The 20,324-nt window shown below is 39.4% G+C and overlaps 2 protein-coding genes and 1 long non-coding RNA gene across 6 annotated transcripts; 1 reads left to right on the forward strand and 2 right to left on the reverse strand.

The window, feature by feature from the left end:
• Positions 1 to 212: 212 nt before the first annotated feature.
• Positions 213 to 1,634, reverse strand: LOC107281674 (uncharacterized). Its single transcript, XR_001547434.3, has 3 exons — positions 1,499 to 1,634; positions 892 to 982; positions 213 to 700 (listed from the first exon to the last, which is right to left on the reverse strand). It is a non-coding gene; the product is annotated as an uncharacterized lncRNA (long non-coding RNA).
• A 2,072-nt stretch (positions 1,635 to 3,706) lies between these two features.
• Positions 3,707 to 7,517, forward strand: LOC4342871 (uncharacterized). 3 transcript variants are annotated; one of them, XR_001547832.2, is made up of 10 exons: positions 3,707 to 3,999; positions 4,105 to 4,170; positions 4,886 to 4,966; positions 5,042 to 5,095; positions 5,867 to 5,935; positions 6,034 to 6,096; positions 6,712 to 6,794; positions 6,868 to 6,933; positions 7,029 to 7,136; positions 7,249 to 7,517. XR_001547832.2 is itself a non-coding variant. In XM_015792505.3 (9 exons), the coding sequence occupies exons 1-9, from the start codon at positions 3,754 to 3,756 to the stop codon at positions 7,057 to 7,059; spliced, it is 759 nt and encodes a 252-aa protein (XP_015647991.1). In that variant the 5' UTR covers positions 3,707 to 3,753; the 3' UTR covers positions 7,060 to 7,517. The 3 variants fall into 3 exon arrangements, 1 of the variants encoding a protein (XP_015647991.1); XR_001547833.2 differs by having other exon boundaries at positions 7,257 to 7,517; XM_015792505.3 differs by having other exon boundaries at positions 7,029 to 7,517.
• Positions 7,518 to 10,130: 2,613 nt separating this feature from the next.
• On the reverse strand, positions 10,131 to 19,123 carry LOC4342872 (phospholipase D delta). 2 transcript variants are annotated; one of them, XM_015792502.3, is made up of 13 exons: positions 18,986 to 19,123; positions 17,479 to 17,541; positions 17,172 to 17,409; positions 16,010 to 17,054; positions 15,385 to 15,501; positions 13,951 to 14,145; positions 13,280 to 13,540; positions 13,112 to 13,180; positions 12,816 to 12,963; positions 12,315 to 12,463; positions 12,003 to 12,167; positions 11,551 to 11,748; positions 10,131 to 10,746 (listed from the first exon to the last, which is right to left on the reverse strand). In XM_015792502.3, exons 4-13 carry the CDS (start codon positions 16,928 to 16,930, stop codon positions 10,453 to 10,455), a joined length of 2,517 nt encoding a protein of 838 aa, XP_015647988.1. In that variant the 5' UTR covers positions 16,931 to 17,054; positions 17,172 to 17,409; positions 17,479 to 17,541; positions 18,986 to 19,123; the 3' UTR covers positions 10,131 to 10,452. The 2 variants fall into 2 exon arrangements, with proteins under 2 accessions (XP_015647988.1, XP_015647990.1); XM_015792504.3 differs by having other exon boundaries at positions 15,385 to 15,512.
• Positions 19,124 to 20,324: the final 1,201 nt, after the last annotated feature.

Below are 20,324 nucleotides of genomic sequence, written 5' to 3' on the forward strand. Positions count from 1 at the left end.
TGTAATAATTGGCTGTAACTTGTTGAGTAAAGGTCAGGATATTCTATTTTATTATCTAAAAAAATATCTCTCTAAGTAAAACACGAATTAAACAAGTTTTACGGCCTTTATTTTGCGCTCGCAATACTGCTATCGATCTGCAACACAGTACGGCATGCTCTCAGCGGTTCAGGAATAATTCTGGTATGCATGCAACACGATAGACCATGCCTTCAGTTATTCGGAATTTTGGTGGTTTTTTTATATGAAAGCGGCAAGAGTATTGTCGAATATATTAGAAGGCAGAAAAATATAATACAAGCATTACACATTGTCTATTACAATTTTGGCAAGGACATGCAATTTAGGAATTTTGGTGTTGATCTGTAGCACGCTGTTTCTGAATGATCACGCTTACTCCCAGTTTGGTCTGAATGCGGATCTCTCAGCGCGGTAAATTTCCTTGAATTTCATCAGGCTGGATAGTTCAACCAGGAAGTTCTGGAATGGCTCCCCATTGTCAGGACTCATAATCATACCATGGAAAGCCAATGTGATCCGTCGGAGTGATGTGGCTGACCTAAGTAGGCTTCTCAAAAACACAAATTCAATCTTTGTTCGATTCCTCTCATGCTTTTGATTGTTATGTCCACAAGAAAATTCAGCTGGATATCTTCAGTTCTCCACAGATGCAATCAAATGGGCAATCAATAATCTTAGCCTGAAATGAGGATAATATGTAAAGACTAGGTTGAAATGGCGGTCAGGCCGAAATGAAAGATTAAGAGAAGTAGAAATGTGAGTTAGAGATAAATTGCTAGAGTATAATTTGACCATTAAACTTATGAACAAAAAATGCAGAATGGTTTCGTCATCCTTGGGGAAACCTCATATTAGGAAAAACAAATTTACCTCCGGGTCACCACTTATTGCCAACTCCAGCCTACTTATTCTTGTACACACATCTTGAGCAGATAAAATACACATGATCCAAAGGCATGCCCTTGCAACATAATTTCTAGGGTCAGGGTCTCAATATCGGGAAGAAAGCCAATCATCTCCATCAGGTTTTTATTAATAATTCAGCAACACATGCAGCCTTTGGATTTGATGAATTTCGGGAGGATTTTTTTTACAAAGATTGAATTAATTCATGAGAAAATAGTGTAAAATTTCATAGGATTTTCATCGACATTAGTTCGATTCTCACAGAACAAACACTGAAAATTCCTCCATTCATTCCAAAGAAGGTTTTATTCTGGGATAAGGGAGAACAAGCGTCCATGGCATCAGCCACACAAAGAAGTTTAATGGCAAAAATGGGGGTAAAAAATAATTGGATGTTTAGCAGAAGCGAACAATTCCCATTCAACACACCATCTGAAAAACGGAGTTGTTGTCAACTGTAGCATAGGAAGAGTCCTAGACAGATGCTGAAAAAACCAAAAACTTGGGTTTTGTTTCCCCCTCCATTGGCCTATCCAGCGATCAAAATTGAGCTATGGAAAAAAATGCTCACCTATACTGTCCGCGCGAGGGAGGCGTGGGAGGGGCAGCGAGCAGCGAGCTATCGGCCGCGTTCATGGATAAGGTTGAGGCCTTGTCTCTCTCTGATGGGCTGCGCAATATGGCTCAACGAAGAAGCTGGGCCCAGGTACTGCTTGGTGCTTGCGTACGTTCCAACATTGCTGATTTGCTGTGAATTGGATGATCAAACGGCTACAATTATATAATTAGGATTTAATCCAATGGCTAACAATTTCTTAATGACGTGGCTTAACTAATCAAACTTGGTTAAGTTTAACAAAATTTAAAAAAAAAATTAGTAACATCTAAAATATCAAATTAGTTTCGTTAAATCTAACATTGAATATATTTTGATAATATATTTGTTTTATATTAAAAATACTATTATATATCTTTATAAGCTTAATCAAACTTAAATAAATTTGATTAGGAAAAAATATCAAGCGACTTATAATATAAAACAAAGCGACTTATAATATAAAACAAAGGGAGTATTGGTGTAGCATTTGTACGATAGATAACAAATTGCCATACATACAACGACAAGGAAAACCTAACCAGTGCAAAAAAAAAAACTCATTTTAATTGTAACAAACCTAAGGGCCACTTGGCAACTTGATCATCTTCCATGCTTCCCGAACTACAAATTAATATGTTTTCTTTATAAATTTGTATATAAAAGTTTCATAATAAATCAAATAAACTTATTTTCCATGTTTGTAGCAGCTAATATGCTAATAATAAATTATCTCCTTTTACATAACAGCTATCGCTGGCCTTTTTAAGGGTGCGCTCGTTCCCGCGGGCGACCGCTCCTGTCACCTCGTTTTTCACGCGCATGCTTCCCAAACTGTTAAACGGTGTATTTTTTAAAAAAAATTATATATAAAAGTTGCTTAAAAATTCATATTGATCCATTTTTTTAAAAAAAAGATTAGCTAATACTTAATTAATCACGCGCTAATGGCCTGCTCTGTTTTTCGTGCCGGAGGGATTATTCCTCGTCCCTCACTCTCGATCAGGGCCCAAGTCTAACGTTTCATAGTTTTGGGTTAATTAAATTATACAGTTTGCTAGTGTTGAAAAATAACATTACTACTTCTTTATTTACAACCATGCCACTGCAACACTTTTGAAATTAGATCCATGCCATGTTGTGCACTTGATATACATTCTTAATCGTTTTATGTGTACTATATTTCCGTATTGACCTAAGTACCCCTCCTAGAACTCAAGCACCGGTTAAATTTCGGTAAAAAAAATTTATACATACACATGAAAAAAAAGTATAACAATTTTAGAAAAGTAAAATATGAAGAATAAAAATAAAGAAATGGTGGTGGGGTGGTTGCCGTTGCCATCCACGACGACCGCCCGAGCTGGCCAGCTCGTCTCCTTCGTCATCAGCACGGGCAACGTCGCAGCTAAGCTTGTCATCGCCACCAAAACCGCACGTCGTAACTCAGCTCATTGCCCACCTCTAGATACGCCAGACCCAACGTCGCCGTTGTTGGACCGCATGACGCAGCTCAGCTCATTGCTGCCCGCTAGACCTAGCGGACGCCAGACCCAACATCGCCGCTGCTAGATCTACAGAACACCTAGACCTTGCCGCCGTCACCACTAGATCTCCTCGTGTTGAGCTCGCAACAGATGGCACCGCCATGGGCAGCGTCGCAGCTGCCGCTGGACCATCTGTCCTTGTACTGCGCCCGTAGCATACCACCCCATCATCGCTACCGCCGATTTCTCCACCGCTATCGGGTCGCACGTCACTGCTGGACTAACCATCCCCGACGTTGCGGCCCATCGTGCCGTTGTGCTCAGCACTCCGGCATAAGGTAAAAGAGAATCGGCATAGGTATTTTAGTCTATAAAAAATATAGTACACCTAAAACGATTCAAAATGTATGTTAATTGTAGAGCATGGCATGGATCTAAATTTGAGAGTATTATATTGGTATGGTTACGAATTAAGGAATAACAACGATATTTTTCAAAACTAGCAAAAATGGCATGATCCAATTAAATCTTGTTTATTTAGGTATTCCTCACTCCTAATTACTAAATATTCCACCTCAGCAATCTTCTCAACGTGACAGTGCAACTGAGATTTTTCTAGAATTTACTCCGCCAAAAACCAAAAACCAAATCCCTTTTTCCATATTTAAAAAGAAAAGAAAAGAAAAGAAAAGAAAACGAGAGCCAACACGGTGCATCTCTCAGCCACACAGCCCCACCCGCGCCATGTCACTCGCCACCGCCGCCGCCGGAGCGCAACCGTTCGTCCGCTCCTCCTCCTCCGCCGCCGCGGCGTCCTCGTCGCGGCCCCTGCTCGCCGTCGCCGCCGCCCGCCACCGCCGCCCGCATGGATCTCTCGCCGCCGCCGCCGCCGCGGCAAGGCGGCGTCGTCGTCGTCCGCTCCTCCAGGTGCGCGCGGCAAGGACGGAGTCCACGGGCGTCTCCGTCGGGTTCCGCGCGCCCCAGTTCGAGGTGCTTCCCTCCGCCGGAGTTTTAAGTTTGTCTCGGGGAAGGTTTCATCGGACGGGATTTGGGCGTGGGCGTTGATTGATTTCGAGGTTTTTTCTTGGCGTGCAGCTCCCGGAGCCACTGACGGGGAAGCTCTGGACATTGGATGACTTCGAAGGCAACCCCGCGCTGCTGGTCAGTGATTGGTTCTAGGTTGCTTCGTGCTTGAATTCAATTCTGCATTTATTTATTTTTTAGGAAAGAAAAAAACCAGGTTCAGTTAATTTCACTCTAAACTGGAGAACTGAATAGAAATGAGTTTATCCATGCTATATGCTTAACTACATTTCGTCGATTTTGCCACTCCCATTTCCCCATGAAACTCAATGAAATATTGAAATGCTAATATGCTTTCTCATTTTCCCATTAGCTATACGCTTACACTTACAACTGTTTGGATTGTCCCACACCTGGTCAATAGTAGTGGCTTTGTGCTTGGATTAGTTATGAGCCGTCTATCTAGTCATTTATGTGGAAAAACTGTTAGGTCTTGTAGGTATTACAGCCTCTTTATGAATGAAACAGATCAAAAATTCAAGATGTGGCTTATGACTTTGATGGAAGAACATTACCAGTTTATTATCTCCATTTTGTCAAATTAGTCCTTGAGTTCCCTCTGAATTTCTTTGCCAAATTGCAAGTCTTAATAAGTGCTGAATGATATTTATGTCAGCATGTATCTTTATCTCTTCAAGAAGTAGCTATCAGCTCTTGACATATTGATTTTGTTTTGTTGGGAAACTCGTAGTCTGTATTTAAGAAGAGAAAGGAGGGGATGTAGGCAATTGAGCAATCGATCAGCCACTGCATAGATTATCTACATCTTATATGATTATTTTCCTCCTTTCAGGTTATGTTTGTATGTAATCACTGTCCATTCGTAAAGCATCTCAAAAAAGATATTGCGAAGCTCACCTCATTCTACATGGAGGTATGGACTCTAGAATGGGTAGTGAGCTTTTCCCTTTAACTTGTGTGTTTGTATTGACATCTCGATACAATGCAGAAAGGGCTTGCTGCTGTTGCCATATCCTCGAACTCAATTGTGACACACCCACAGGTTGAGTTACAACCAATGAACTGTATACCTTTTATTTTGGTCTTCTGCATGCTTATGAATCTTAAGTAACCAGAAGTTCTCTTGTTGAGAGCTTAATGGATTTTGTTATAAAATATTTTATTTGAATGTAGTAGCAGTTGTGGAAGTCCTGAAATTATATTGAAACGAAATAAAATACAAAAAAATTATAAAGATACAGATGATCATGAAATTTAAACCACATACTCTATAGTAATATAGAAGCTACTAAAAATTGTTTAAAACTTTTAAATAGCAGATTTAATTCAAATTGTTACCCTATCTAATTTTTTTAGGAAATCAACCGTCGTCTGAGTAACTATTGCTTTTAGCCACACGCCCAACCAAGTCTGGCAAAGAAAACATTTCCCATCTCTGCCTGTTTGGTGGAATTTTCGTTTTAAGTTGTACCTTAACACAGATATGTATGCTGGAGAAGCATCGAATTTTAGGATTTGTCCTGCAGGGTATAAAATACAATGGCTATAGATAATTAGATAGCCATTTAGCTGCTGGTTATATTATATGTAAGCTGACAAGCTTATAGGCTATCCGATAAGATGTCATGAGTTTCTCTTGGTGTATGAGAAAAATACTTCTTGAGTTACTGTAGTATAGGATTAGGCAACAATTCCTTCCTATCAGTGATCCATGGATATGGAAACTAGTTGTTTTATGTTCTTCTGTTCCATGTGATCTATGTGATACTTGTCAGATTTTTCCATTTTAACACAAGTTCATCTGATTTTGTAGGATGGTCCTGATTACATAGCTGAGGAAGCAAAATTGTATAAATACTCTTTCCCGTATCTATATGATGAGGTTTGACCACATTATTCCCTTCAATTGTATGGCTATTTGTCCAGACACAGCGGCCATGCTTTCTCTATTTAACTCATTTGTCCTACTGCAACCTGCAGTCTCAAGAAGTTGCTAAAGCTTTTCGAGCCGTCTGCACGCCAGAGTTTTACTTGTTCAAAAAGGTAACATCATCTATGCTTATGCCTAGAATCATGAATTCATGATGCTGCTATGTCCAATGTCTAGGATGCTAACACGTTGTTCCTGAAAGAAATTTAATGCAACGCCATGCAAAATACTTGAACTGCTGCAATAACTTGCAAGTTGCATGCTAACCACGGCTAGACAATCCATGTTAGCTAATTAGAGTGTCTCAGCACTGACTGGGACACCAACTGAGCAAGGGTACAACGAGGTATCATTTGATTGTTGTTCTGTTTTTATGATACAAATTGTTTACTGCATTTGTAGCTCCTGACAGTGAGCAGATCACCATTGAAATACATCATGCAGCAACTCAGGGACTTCAATGGGAAAATAAAATCAGGAAGCATTTTTCTGGAAAAGAAATCTAGCAGCCTAGCCTACCCCCTGCAGCCTTGTGACTTGGGTTTCCTATTCAGGACTGAAACACTCTAATTAGCTAATGTGGACTATTGTGCTGGTCCATATGCTGCCCAAGTTATGTCGGTTCTCATCTTGCAAGTTGTACTGAATTACACTAACCTCACAAATTTGCACACTACGAGCGTAATCTACTATTATTCTATCTAATCATTTTGGTTTCCCGGTGCCAGGATGGACGAAGGCCATTTGAGCTTTTCTACCATGGGCAGTTTGACGATTCAAGACCGAGTAACAACGTGCCAGTTACCGGAAGGTATGTTTTCTAACATCTTGAACAAAATTTCCAGTTCACCCTCCCCTGTGCTTATTTGGTATCTTATTTGTAGGGATTTAAGTCGTGCGATTGATTGTGCACTTAGTGGACAAGAGCTACCTTTTGTGCCAAAACCCAGGTTTCCTTTAGTTCCTAGAGAATCTGTGTTGCTTTAATCACCATGTATGTCACTTCACTTTATCATTTACTTGCATTTGCTTCTTGTTCCTATAGTGTCGGGTGCAGCATCAAATGGCACCCATGAAGAGCGTATTGCATTGTCATGTGCTGGAATATAGATGTTTTTCCCCCTTAAATTGAAGGTTGAACATGGGGATTGAGGTGAGCCATGCTCTCTACTACTAGAAGTATGGAAGCACACACATAGTAGATTTATGATAGCTAATTTCACATAGTAGATTTATGATAGCTAATTTATAATGTAATTTTTAAGGGAAATAGATGCAGTTGAGGCCTTGTGGAGCTGATTCTTAACGTTGTGGGGGCTGTTCAACTTGAGAGTTGCAAAACTAGACATGAATGGCGTGGATAGTGTTATGTTGTGTGCTGGTGTCTCATCTTGGCCGGAAAAAGAAAAACTGATGGATGTAACTGGTATTTGTGCAACAATGGGATAATGCACACAAGTACAATAACCCATTATTATGGCTAACACAACACCCACGGGTGAAAATTAAAGATGAGGGCTATCGAGTTCTCCTCCCCACTGCTTCCATTTGTATCCATGTCTCGGCTCGCCTATGGACGCTGCTTAGCTCTGGATAGCATTGGCGGATCTAGAGGGTGATCCCAACTCCAGAGGCATTCGCACGGTACGCTGGGCGACTGGGCGTCCAGCAACCGTGCTGAACAAAGAAGAGATGGAGAGCACTGCACAGCAGAGATAGCTCCCAGCCCAGCAACCGCCTGAAAGACGTCTTGTTGATAACCGAAGGAGAGCACGGAATAAGGATGTGTTTAGTTCCACGCTAAAATTAGAAGTTTGACTAAAATTGAAAGTTTGAAGAAAAAAGTTGAAAGTTTATTTGTGTAGTGAAGTTTTGATGTGATGGAAAAGTTGAAAGTTTAAAGAAAAAGTTAGGAACTAAACAAGGGCTAAAGCAGAGTCTATGCACTTTCTACTGCATGCACTGCAGTAGAACACCTTGGGCGTCCGCTGGTTAGACGCGTGTCTACCATGCATACAAAACCACTCTTTACGTTCTGCTGGTTTAAATGTCCCAAGTGCTACCATATGAATCTATAGATTATATCACAAGTCTACAACGGCTCTATGCAATTTTGAGGCATTCTGCCTTTGCTTCTTTGTAGGGGGTTTGCTTGGCTGCATGCAACTAGGCATTCGAGTTTTTCCATGTTTTCCTGCCTAATGGATCTTCCCCATTTCCACGAAACAAAAATAGAGTAAAAAATTGTTTCTCTGGAGTCTGGATAATGGAGAATACACAGTGAAATGAAAAAAAAAAGATCTTCCATCTTTCTTATTTCCATAAAACAAAAATATTTGTTTCTTCAGTGTGAAAGAAAAATTCTACGTGCGTTGTTGTCATTTCTCTGTTTGGTTGGCCTCACTAGATAGATGCTGGAGTGTTGATCAGTTGCCCGCTTTATGATCAAGAGGAGACCTTACCTAATACCAATGAACTTATGCAGAATATTAGGGATGGGACAAATTATGGTGTTTGGTGGAGCAAAGGTCCTCTTAATTTTTATCCATAAGTTTGTTTCGCAGGTTATTGTTTTCCTTTCTTCTAGTCTTTGTTTGTTATGTTTAACCATGCATGGTCCTGAAGGGCTTGGACGAGTCTTCTCTAGTGCGTAACTCTCCTACACGTTGGAGAAAAAGAAAACGATATAAACAAGTACACAGTGATCAAACGAAATTATATCACTACACAGTGATAAAAAATATAAACAAGTACACAGTGATCAAATTAACAATTCTATATTTCGATCAAACGATATTCAATCACGACGACCGCATTTGAACCAATTTCTGGTCTCATGGCCGGAAGACTTTTTTATCTACACCCTGTTCTATTATGGTTTAACAGTGTAGTGTGGTTGGCGCTGCTGCTGTTTTGTTGCAGCGAGCATAATATATGGCTAGCTTACATCTCTACTATGCATATCACATCTATTATGCAATACTCTGATTATACAATCAGGGCCAGTTTGGTTTGGTACCATACCAAAATTTTAATTTTAGTAGTGCCAAAGTTTGGGTAACTTTTGGCACTACCAAATTTAGATGGTCAAAAATTTTCTATCTAAAGAGATATGTTGTTAAAATTTGGCACCAATCTAAACAACTAGAAACACTATTGAAAATTGCCAATGAATTGGTAGGGCTATTTGGAACCAAACCAAACTAGCCCTCAATCTTTTTAACTGTACAAATATTTTTTTGGTAGGCCAAGGAATGCCATGAATATATTATGCTTAGAATTCTTATCTGTAATAAGCGATTTTTCTCCTGTCCTTGTACCTACTTACTGTTTGAGAAGTAAAAGAATTAAACCGGTTGAAGCTTTTTCTATGTCCTTAGGGTACCTGCAGACTTGATTCGACTATTGTGGTTGAACAAAAGTTTGGTTCAGTAGCTACAATGTTTCACTTCGATTGTATGGCCCACATAAAAAAAATTCTCTCAATCACATGCATCCATTTTTTAGTCGCTAAGTTCGACTCATATTTTTTGTCGATTTTTTGCTCTGAGACATATCAGTTGATTGTCGCAATATGTTGTCTTCGGTCTTTTAGAGTACAGTTCCATTTTACTCACACTGGAGATGGTCTTAAGAGATATGCATACATCATAGTATTAGTAAGGTGAATTCGGATTAGGTGCAGTTGCAGTAGGTACCATAATGTACTTAAAAATTTGGTGTAAAATTTGGTACCTCTTGGTACTCCTCATAATACCTAAGTACCCAGAGGTACCAAATTTACAATAGAAAAAATGGTACCTCCTCAAGGACCATAAAATTGCTCATAAAAGAATGTTGTCAGGTCATTTTTAACAACTGTCAGTCGTTTGTGAATGTGTTCTGAAAATGTTTGGGGGATAACTAGAATGAAAATCAATTTTGAGTTACTCGACAGAACTTTGCAGTAGATAGATGCCACCCAATTATGGTCATAATGTGTTCACTAAAAATGTGCAACTCTCTTGCCTATGTGCTAAAAAATTATGGTCACATGACATCGCGCCAAAAGGTTTGGTTATATTGCTCAATACCAAACAGCCTTGAAGAGATAATTTTTCTCGTACATTTTGAGAGAAAGTAATGTAATGCTTCTGAGGCATTCCAATAAATTCTTGAATCATGTGCCACCAAGAATTTTGTTTTTAAGGCTAACCGACTGTCTGAATAAAGGGAAGGTGCCTTTTACAACAAACTAAATGCAAGAACAGATGTATTTGCATCCAGCCAGAGATGATTATAATTGAAATCCTATTATACATACTGCATATGCAGCAGTCGAACTGCAGTACTCTATAACAGCAATGTGTGGAACTGGTATCAAGCAGTCTCTCTTTCATGTACAAACAAAAAGCTTCACGCCCCAAAATGATTCTTTTCAAAGTATTAGTGGTAGTTGCCACATCTAGCTCGTTCATGCTCCAGCCAATTCAAGTTGTCAATGCATTTGGAAGAGAAGAGTGTGTGCCGAGCACCTTGCCACCGACATCCGGGAAGCACTCGTACCCATGCACCGGACCAACCCTACCATCCCGTTCAACATTGATGGGGTACCTCATGAGGTGCCCCCGCATGTTCACCATCTCCGGTGATACGTAGCGCGCCCAGTTCTCTTCTGCCATTTCATTCACCTGCCGGACGCACTCCACGGAATGAGGCCAACGGAAGCACTCCTCCACTGTACCCAGGTGCTCCGCCCACAGCGACATCCTGTACCCGTACACCTGAAAAATGAACAGTTTTGAAGTGCGAGGTTACAAGCTGGAGCAGCAGGTAATTAAATATTGAAGTCTTTTAAAAATGGTCTTTAATGGTGGTAGAATTAATCAAAACCATGCATCATTTCCAATCCAATGGATCATATCTATTTATATATTCCTTCCGTCCCATAATATAAGGGATCATTCCATTTTGGGTAAGATTAAGAATAGAATAAAAAGACTAGAATACCCCTATTAAATGTGATTTTGGTTGTGGGTAGGTATTCTATTAAATGTGATTTTGGTTGTGGGTAGGTAGTTGGAGGTTAAAATAGGTAGAAATTTGAATTGGAGTTGATGGATGTGAGCATACCAAAATCCCTTATATTGTGGGACGAGTAGAAGGGGTAAAATCCCTTATACTATGGTACGGAGCGAGTACTACCACTACCACCTCAACTATTAGTAGTAGATTTTTTTTCTAATGATAGTAAAACTAATAAATCAATGATTCAAAACTTGATATCACTACTACTAGTTGTTTTTTTATGCAAAAGTTACAGACTCTACCTTTTAACCATTGTATTAATTGTGGGTGAAGAACATATAAAGCCAAAAGGGGCCGAGACTAGAATGATAGGAAGGAGGTGAAACAAAACAGAAGAGGAAGACAAAAGAAATAATACTGGTGGTAATACTAATACTGGTGATCATACTACTAATAGTGATAATACAGGCAGTAGAATACTACCAATAGAGATCACTATAAAGGTGCTTGTAGGTATTATGTAAAGGTTTAATTGGTGAGGAAAATGAACAGTAGCATGCCTGTCCTCGTGGAGCTTTCTTGCGTCCTGCCCAGCTGTAGTGAGGCTGGTAGGCGCCCATAGCGATCTCGGTGTCCCTTGAGCCATCCATGGACCTCTGATTTATGTTGGCTGATCCTATGAGCACATACTCATCATCGACAATCATCCCCTTGGAGTGCACGTAGATCATGAATCGCTTGAACTTTTGGACCAGGCGCTAGAGAGTAAAAGAAAGGAATTACTTTCTCCGTTTCATAATGCAAGACTTTCTAGTATTGCCCACATTCATATAGATGTTAATGAATCTAGGCATATATATGTGTCTAGATTCATTAACATCTATATGAATATAGACAATGCTAGAAAGTCTTACGATATGAAACGGAGGGAGTAATTGTTTATTTTCCAGCAAAGCACATCGAATGTGCTTAGCTTGATATGCTTATCGGAGAAAGAAGAAAATATTACTACCTGTGGGGAATTCTCATTGGATTGGCTTGTTGTAGATACGTCATTTGAGACTTCACGCTTACCAAGACAGTAGAAGTTAAGGTAATCCTGTGGATGCGTATCATCTAACCCCTCCTTCTGTAGTGCTTCTGCGACAATCTTGTACATCATGGACATTGTTTGTCCCTAGATGAGATTAAACAGAAGCAGCAAAACATAAGGTAGAATGCATAATCAATCATGATTCATTCAATATCTTAAAATCAAAATGTGTGATGCATTTCCCAAAATATCTCAAGATGAAGCCATGATATATAATGATGTGGAACAAACCTGCCAAAAGAGGATCTCCTGCATAGCAGCAGTTGTTGGATTACCCTCGGGCCACATTGGTATAACAATGTAAGCTGCAAATCTTTCCCTAGCTTTAATCTTTCTTGCAATCTTTATGGCCAATTCGATCGGTATCAAATTCTCTGCACCTGTAAATACAAGATTATTCAAAAGCGGGATTCATGGTTGTATCCACGATTTAAGGAATAAATCACATGCTAGATACTAACGAGGTAGCTTTCTTTAATCTTTATCACCTGTTTCCAGCTATAGTCATGTTTGTTTTTCATTTCTCATTGCCCAGTAATTGCTACAGTAGATATGAAAAATAAACCAAGTTTCCAGTATGGAAATCAGGAGCATGCTTTACTACAAAATCCAAATGCATGTTCTAGTGTACAAGGTATTGTGAGGCAAATATAAAGTTTGTTTTATATGGGAGGCAGTGCACATAGCAATAAGAAAAGAAAACAATAGCATGGCTGATAGTCAACTTGTTACCTGCACTTCTATTTGAAGACCAGTAGTATGAAGATCCAATAAAATATTGATTTTCAATGTAGATATAGTGTTGTGCAGATCTGATAGCTTTCACATATGCATTATGTATGCTCTTGTCTATCTGCAGATTTTTCGCGCAGACAAGATTCTGCACAAATACAATCACCTCATTGCTAGGAGCCAAGGACACACCTTTTGATAGAAAACTTACATTTTTAATGTTGAAAGAAATCCCAGGAAGTTCACATGTAAAATTGTAATGCATTGTTATTTTGAACCTGGGAAACAGGCAGTACCTGTGACTCAGCCTCCTGAACAAGTTTAGGGAACCCTTTTACTGATCCTGAATCAATGGACCGGAATATCTAGTGACGAGTAAAGTAAAGAACAATTTATTAGACTAAAATTGACGTAGTAATTGCAAGGAGATGGTAGATATTTGATGATTGGATAAATTGTAGTACCTGTACATGCCAGTTTTCTGGATCATCTTGTTCACAAACACGTGCATTTAACTCATCTGCAGAGGGGGAGACAATCCACGACATCCGGTTTATTTTTACCAAGGTATCATGGTGCCAACTTACAGCTCTTCTAACGCTGACTTTCCATTTTGCAGATTTTCTCCATCTCTGTTCAAAGTTTGTAAGTATATCATAGGCAGCTGGACCCTCAATCTTGCAATGTAAATCATGCCATGGTTGTCTAGGCCCAGACTTATTAACCTGCGAATGAAAGAATGATGTTCTAAATTTTAGCAGGTTCATGTCTCATTTATAGTTTTAGAAAGGAAAAAAGCCTTCACTTTCTGCCCCTAAACTAAAAAATAGTCCACAAGGAGAAACCACAATAGTGCAGAACTGCAGATAGTATGACTGTATGATCATGATGTGTCCTTGAGCACTCAGAAGAGGTGTTGGTTTTTATGGAAAATACTATAGTTGATGGGAATTGTGAGGTTAGCTCTGGCCAGGGTGATATTTGGCCCAACGTTAGAAGTTTGGGATGAGACGATTCTTGAGTTCAAGGTTTAAATGGACTTTGCCCACAGTTAAAGGGCCGATGGTGGACATTCCCCTTTAGAAATAATGTAGGAGAATCTCTAGAAGGAAAACTACAGTGTTAGAGAATTTACTTGGAATGTGGGATTATGGAAATCATCCTTGAAGACGGTGTCAAGATCCTTGAAGAGCCTGTGTTCAGGTGTATCATATCTGCCATCACATAAGTCTAGGCCACCAATAAAAGCAGTTATTTTTCTATTGTTCCCTATGACTTGGGTGTCAACAATGACACATTTCTGATGGTGCGTAAACAAAGTTCCTACAACCTGGAAAAGAAAATTTGGTGAGATGCAGTACATTAAGCAACTAAGCATTGTTAGAAACTTAGTTGCATCCATGAAAGCTTTATTAACCAGTAACTTCATTGTAATTATTGTTCACTGCATCAAATTCAACGGATAGAATGTATTAGAAGTACAAATGCAGCATGCTCTTATATAAGTCAATAGTTCACCTGGACTTTTCCAGACAATCAGAAATATGAGGAGAATTGCTAATTTATTCGACAGAAGTTTAATGAAGAGCATGGCAGTTGGCATAAGGGGTAGTAATAGGCTTTAATGTTTACAACACACCTAAAATTAGGTTTTTCTCCTAATATAAATATTTCTGAATTATAAATAACACTAGCAATTTTTTTTCAAGTAATTTACAAATGAAAAATTACTAATTATCTCCTTTCAATATCAAATAAGAAAAGAAGAACATCATTATACATGAAAGGAATATTTTGCATCATTTTCGGTCAAAAAAAGGAATATTACATCATGTGCATGAATTAAATTCATTAGAATCTTGTCAAGTATGACAGCAAACATTCTCTATGTATAGGCATGTACACATTTTTAAGTTTCCAAAAGATGATACTTAAGAAGCTAGGAGATATAGACAAGGAGCAAAAATCAAGAGAACAAGAACGATTACTCAATCTATACTTTCTATATAGTTGGTACCCACTAACTCCTAAAGCTCAAGATGCAAGTGTGCCACATCATCACCCACTAGCAATTATTATCTAGAGTATTTTAGATCTCTCGCAAACATGATATATCATTTGTAATTTAGTTGTATTTTTAGAACTTAGCACGTAAGCAATGTCAAATCACCATCTTCACATGATTTAAACATATACGTCTATCATTTTTGTAATGTATAACATACATTCATCCACATATCCCGTAGCAAAGCATGGGGTATCAACTAGTATGTACTCTCTCCGTTCGTGGATATAAGGGATTTTGACTTTTTGCTTGCACCATTTGACCATTCGTCTTATTCAAAAAATTTTGGAATTATTATTATTTTTATTTGTGACTTACTTTATTATCCAAAGTACTTTAAGCACAACTTTTTGTTTTTTATATTTACACAAATTTTTTGAATAAGACGAGTGGTCAAACCGTTACACGTGAATAGTGAAAATCCCTTATATTCTCGGACAGAGGGAGTATAAATAAGTATAACTGTTCTGCCACCAAAATGGAAGGGAGCAAATAACATCCCACCTGTTGCTTAAAAATGCTAAGTTTGTTGCTAGCGTAGCGAGGAGCCAACACACAATGGACACCAGAATGCCTGAAAAACTTCCGAGCTTCCTCGTCATGTGTATGCATGAGTCCATCCTGCATTCAACCTACATCATTTCCATCAGACTACTCTTTCCTAAAGAAAACAGCATTCAAACAAATGCATTTGCAGTAAGAATTTTGTTCATCAAGATTTATCTCATAAACAATTTTATATAAGTTGAGCTACAATAACAACCGAAACATAAAGGAGTACTTTGGATATTTAGCTTCTCAGCAGTCCTACCAAAGCTCCCATGACACCAGTACCAAGAGGGAAGATATTACCTACCATTTATTTTTCCCACCCTTTTCAGTTTATATTTTCAGCACTCACCACCTTTTTATTATTAATGTAGTAGCATGTAGAGATATTAGATAAGCACTTTTAGCTTTATAATCATTGTCCCTTTGTCAAAAGCATGTATTCTACTAGCATAATAACCAAAAATGGAAGGTCACAACACTTCAAAACGCAGAGTAAATTTCATATATAGCCATTTTCATAGCATGAGGAAATCAAGATGATAAAGGGGTAAAATAGATAATTCGGAATGCAGCCTACCGTTTTCAAGAGAAATTTGTCATGTGATGTTTTGTCATCCCAAAGTAACACAATAACACGGACCCCCTCCTGAACCTTGGTTTTCAAAAGCCCCCCAAGGGTTGGTGGGCTTCCATTGGGCACAGGTTTTGTTGATTCCCTTACCAGCTTGACAGGGTGATACAACGACCAACCAATTATATAAATAAGGTGATGAGCCTCAGCAATTGCATGGCAAATGTCTTCCCAACATTTATTTTGTTCGTATACTCTTCCACCATCAATTTCAATTTTAGGACAAAAGTCATCAGGAATATGGGCATCTTGATATAGAGTGACCATACCACCCTTTCGAAGAGGAAAATAAGCATTTGGCACACCAATACTCTGACAACCGTCAGAACCAACTCCATCTTTGTACAATGGATTCTGCTCAATTGGCTTGTACTGGATAGACAAATGAAGTTCAGGAGATGCCTTCATAGGATTACTATACTGACCAGATATTGGAAACCAACCACTGACGGTATCACCTGGTGTGATGTTTTCAACTGGTACTGAAGCCACGCCTATAAGTTCTGCTCCAAAAACATCATTGTCTTTTACGTGAAACTCAACTCTGCTAACAGAATGGGCAACCTGAACATAAAAATGTTCATCCCATTTAGGATTCTCTGAGTTTGCAATGACTCGAGTTTGTGCCACTGTTGCTCCTGAGAGGCAAACCGAAACATATGGATCACTAGTAATGATCTTCCTCACGTCTGTATGTGGATCAGACTTCCCACACTCAGTACTACAAGCGCCGTAGCCAGTGAAGCATTTTCGCATCCTTTCAGTCATAAGATCCATATTGGGAAGACATTTTGCTTCCACTATCTGTATGTCCAAATCTCCATGCAAGAGCATACTAGTACCTGATTCAGCTGAGTGTTTCCCCATTGTACTGATTTATGATGATAAAATCCACCAAATAATAAAGTAAACCAGAAGCTAAACCACCATTATCCTGGAGAACACATCCTTTGCCAGGCAAATCACAATGTAGGGTGCTGCAGAATGATACCTGGAGAATATGACAAGAACTGTAAAATATGAGTCCGTAATAGCATGAGAAATAATCATATACGAGATCTATAATTTGTACCACAAAGACCTTGAACCCATAATAGGGACATTGTACCTGATTCTAGTTGTATGTTTTTTAATCAAATTCTTGACTGGAGATCAAAGCAGACCTCCTCGCTGAGTCGGGAACATATGCATTTGCTGCTGGATCAAAAAGTGAAGACGATTCCCCAGGCTTCACCTGACAGCAGAGCTCTCTTCCCCATCCACTTTATTCTGTATGTCTAAGCCTCTCAACTTCACATTGGCTTCCAACTCCAACTTGCAGATGAAAACCTTATACAAGTCCTGTTCTGTATGACATCCATACATTAGTAGGAAGAATCTGGTTATAAAATGTCAGGAAGCAAAAGCACACATACAATATATTTAGCCTCCTCCGGTGAGGAGCATAGGCTGGGGAGAAGGCTGTTGTACCGCCAGATCTGCAGACCAGAAAAAAAAGAGATGAAGATGGAGAGAGTAGAGGCGAGGGATGATGAAAGAGAGAGATGGAAAGCGCAAGGGGCATTTTGTTCATTTGCCATTTTCTCAACCTTTTATCTTTACTATTAATAAACAACAGAGTGTTGGTTGTGGTCCATTCACCTCTCCACCACTAATAACCGTAGCAAGCCAACCTCCCGGTTTTCTTGGTTGTTCGCTGACGTTGTGTAAAAATAGCTGATTTACTAACAATTGATTAAGGCTAGTCACCCTTTACATTTGAATCAGATCAATACCCCTTTAATTTTTCATCAAACCCATGCATGATAATGCTGCAGCTCTAGGCAACATCATAGACTCCAATCCGAGTATTATTACTTCTCAATTTGCAGAAGAATTTGAAAAAAAAAAACACTTCAATAGCTAAATCCAAAGAAAGATGGAAATTAAGTGGTCCAAAATGCAATTCTTCTGATCTAACTGATATCAAAATATTCCAGAGGGTTTATGACGCCAACATCCCCACAATTTGGAAGGGGGAAAATAGGGAAAATGAGGAAATATGGATGCTGAATGTTTGATCAAACAACATGGAAGGTGGATGCGATCTGCCAAAACAGGATGGTATAAAAGCAATTGGACCCCTGACGACTTCTTTTGTACCTATGGAGGCCAGAAGGCTACTAGCTATTGAAGCAGATCTATTGTGTTATGTAACTCTTTCTCCAATAAACTCAATTTTCCTTCAAATAGTTTATCTGCCAGGTTTAATGCTCTGGCTTCCTATGTGCAGAGAATACAGCATGCATGAAGTCGTACAACACTTGACAGCAATTGGCACCCTTTGAGACAATGCAAAATAGACTTGACAAATTATAAAATACAATACTGCTAGAAAAATATATTATAGCGTGGTGAGATGTAGACTGTTTACCATTTTCTTGAGCAATGAAAGCTTGCTACTCCACATTCCATAGTCAATTTATCAAAAGCACATAAAAGATTCATCAAATTCTTTTCTTGAACAAAAACAATAGCCTAAGCTACATCAAGAACCCTCACAAAAAATGGTTGAGCATGAATTAACCGGTCCCTAGAGGTAAACAAATCCTCTAACGTCTTCTGGTAGCAATAAACAAGAGATAACATATACGATTATCTTTTAAAAAAATTAACACGCTCTAATCGTCACAATGCATCAGTAATAACAGAAGAATCTCCAATCTCATATCTCCAAGGCTAACCACTACAATCCATGGATACAAACCAATGACGCAAGTTGGCCTGCCCGTAAACTAATCTACATCATCTCTAACCCAACACAGGAGTAAGAAGTAACATCAAATCAAATCCAATGCGAAAGCAATGCAGCACATCGGGGACGGGTTAAAATTAAGAAATGGGGGGGGGGGGGGGTAAAAATTTGGGGGCTAGGGTTCTTACAGAAGCGGAGTAATAACTAATAACCCGCGCGATGTTCTTCCTCTCATACCCCATCGACCCATCCATGGCGCGCGGAGGGAGGAGAGCTCGCGGCCTCGGCGGAGCACGACGGTGCACCAGCGTGGCGTGCGGCGGCGAGGAGGCAGCGCTCCGGGTAAGCTCGGCGATTCGTAGGTGGGCCCGGTTTGGGCCTAGTCCACTGCGGCCCAGATGGTAGTTGTCGACAATGGTGGTCTTGGCTCGCAAAGCTGGACCGGGACGGTTGCATGTACGGATCGGCCCAGCCCATCCCCGCGCGCCTTTTTTTTCATACTTTTTTTTCCGATTTTGGCGCCTTCGGACTCTTTTTTTTTTTCCGTTTCTTTCTGATTTTTTTTTCAATCTTTCGCACACCTCTTTACAAATGTAGATTTGTAAGTTTTTAATCTTGACTTGAAAGTTTTCAAATTTGAGTTGAAAGTTTTTAAATCTGGGTTGAAAGTTTTCAAATCTGGGTTAAAAGTTTTAAATTTGAGTTGAAAATTTTTCCAATTTGACATGAAAAGTTGAAAGTTTTTCAAATTTGAGATGAGAAGTTGAAAGTTTTCAAATCTGGGTTGAAAGTTTCCAAATTTGGGGGGAAAGTTTTCAAATTTTGACTTCACGTATAGATTTATTTTCAACCTGTTACTTAAAAAATTCTTCAGAAAAAAACATAAATCTTACCTTAATTATCGTCATTATCTAACACTAACCGGATTAGTTAGTTTAGATGAACGCGTCTCCGGAAAGAAAATTCTGGAAAAAAAAGAAAAGCTCATGGGACGCAGATCCACACGGTGACGAGGGCCTGCCACGTGGCACGTGCGTGACTTAGAGAAGTCGCGCGTACGCGCTAATTATCAAAACCGATGTCATAGAGGCACGGCCCCATTTTTCCGTTTAGGTGTAAGTCCACTTTAACTCCCTCACGTACTGCTCCAATCTTACCCCTTAACTGCAACACCAGATATATTGTAATTTGACTTCCTCAACGGTTTTGAGAGCGGTTTTTTGCTGACGTGGCTTGTTGGCTTGGTCAACCCTTGCTGACGTGGCAACCCAGTCACAACGTAGAAGTGGGCCAAATGTAAGTGACTAGAGAGAAAAAAATACTGTGGCCCACTTGTCATACTCACTTCCTCTCTGTCTCTCTTCCTACCTTCTCCCCCATCAGCAGTGGTGAGGAAGGAGCGGTGGCAGTGGCCTGAGGCGGCGGGCGGCGGTGGTAACCATCGATGCCGGACAGGGGTTGTACTGTCTTAGCAGTTAAATTGCACCGGTTTGAATAGCTAGGGCTAAGATATTAGTATTCTGGTTG

The sequence above is a fragment of the Oryza sativa genome, chromosome 7 (genome assembly GCF_034140825.1).
Source record: "Oryza sativa Japonica Group chromosome 7, ASM3414082v1".
Lineage (NCBI taxonomy): Eukaryota > Viridiplantae > Streptophyta > Magnoliopsida > Poales > Poaceae > Oryza > Oryza sativa.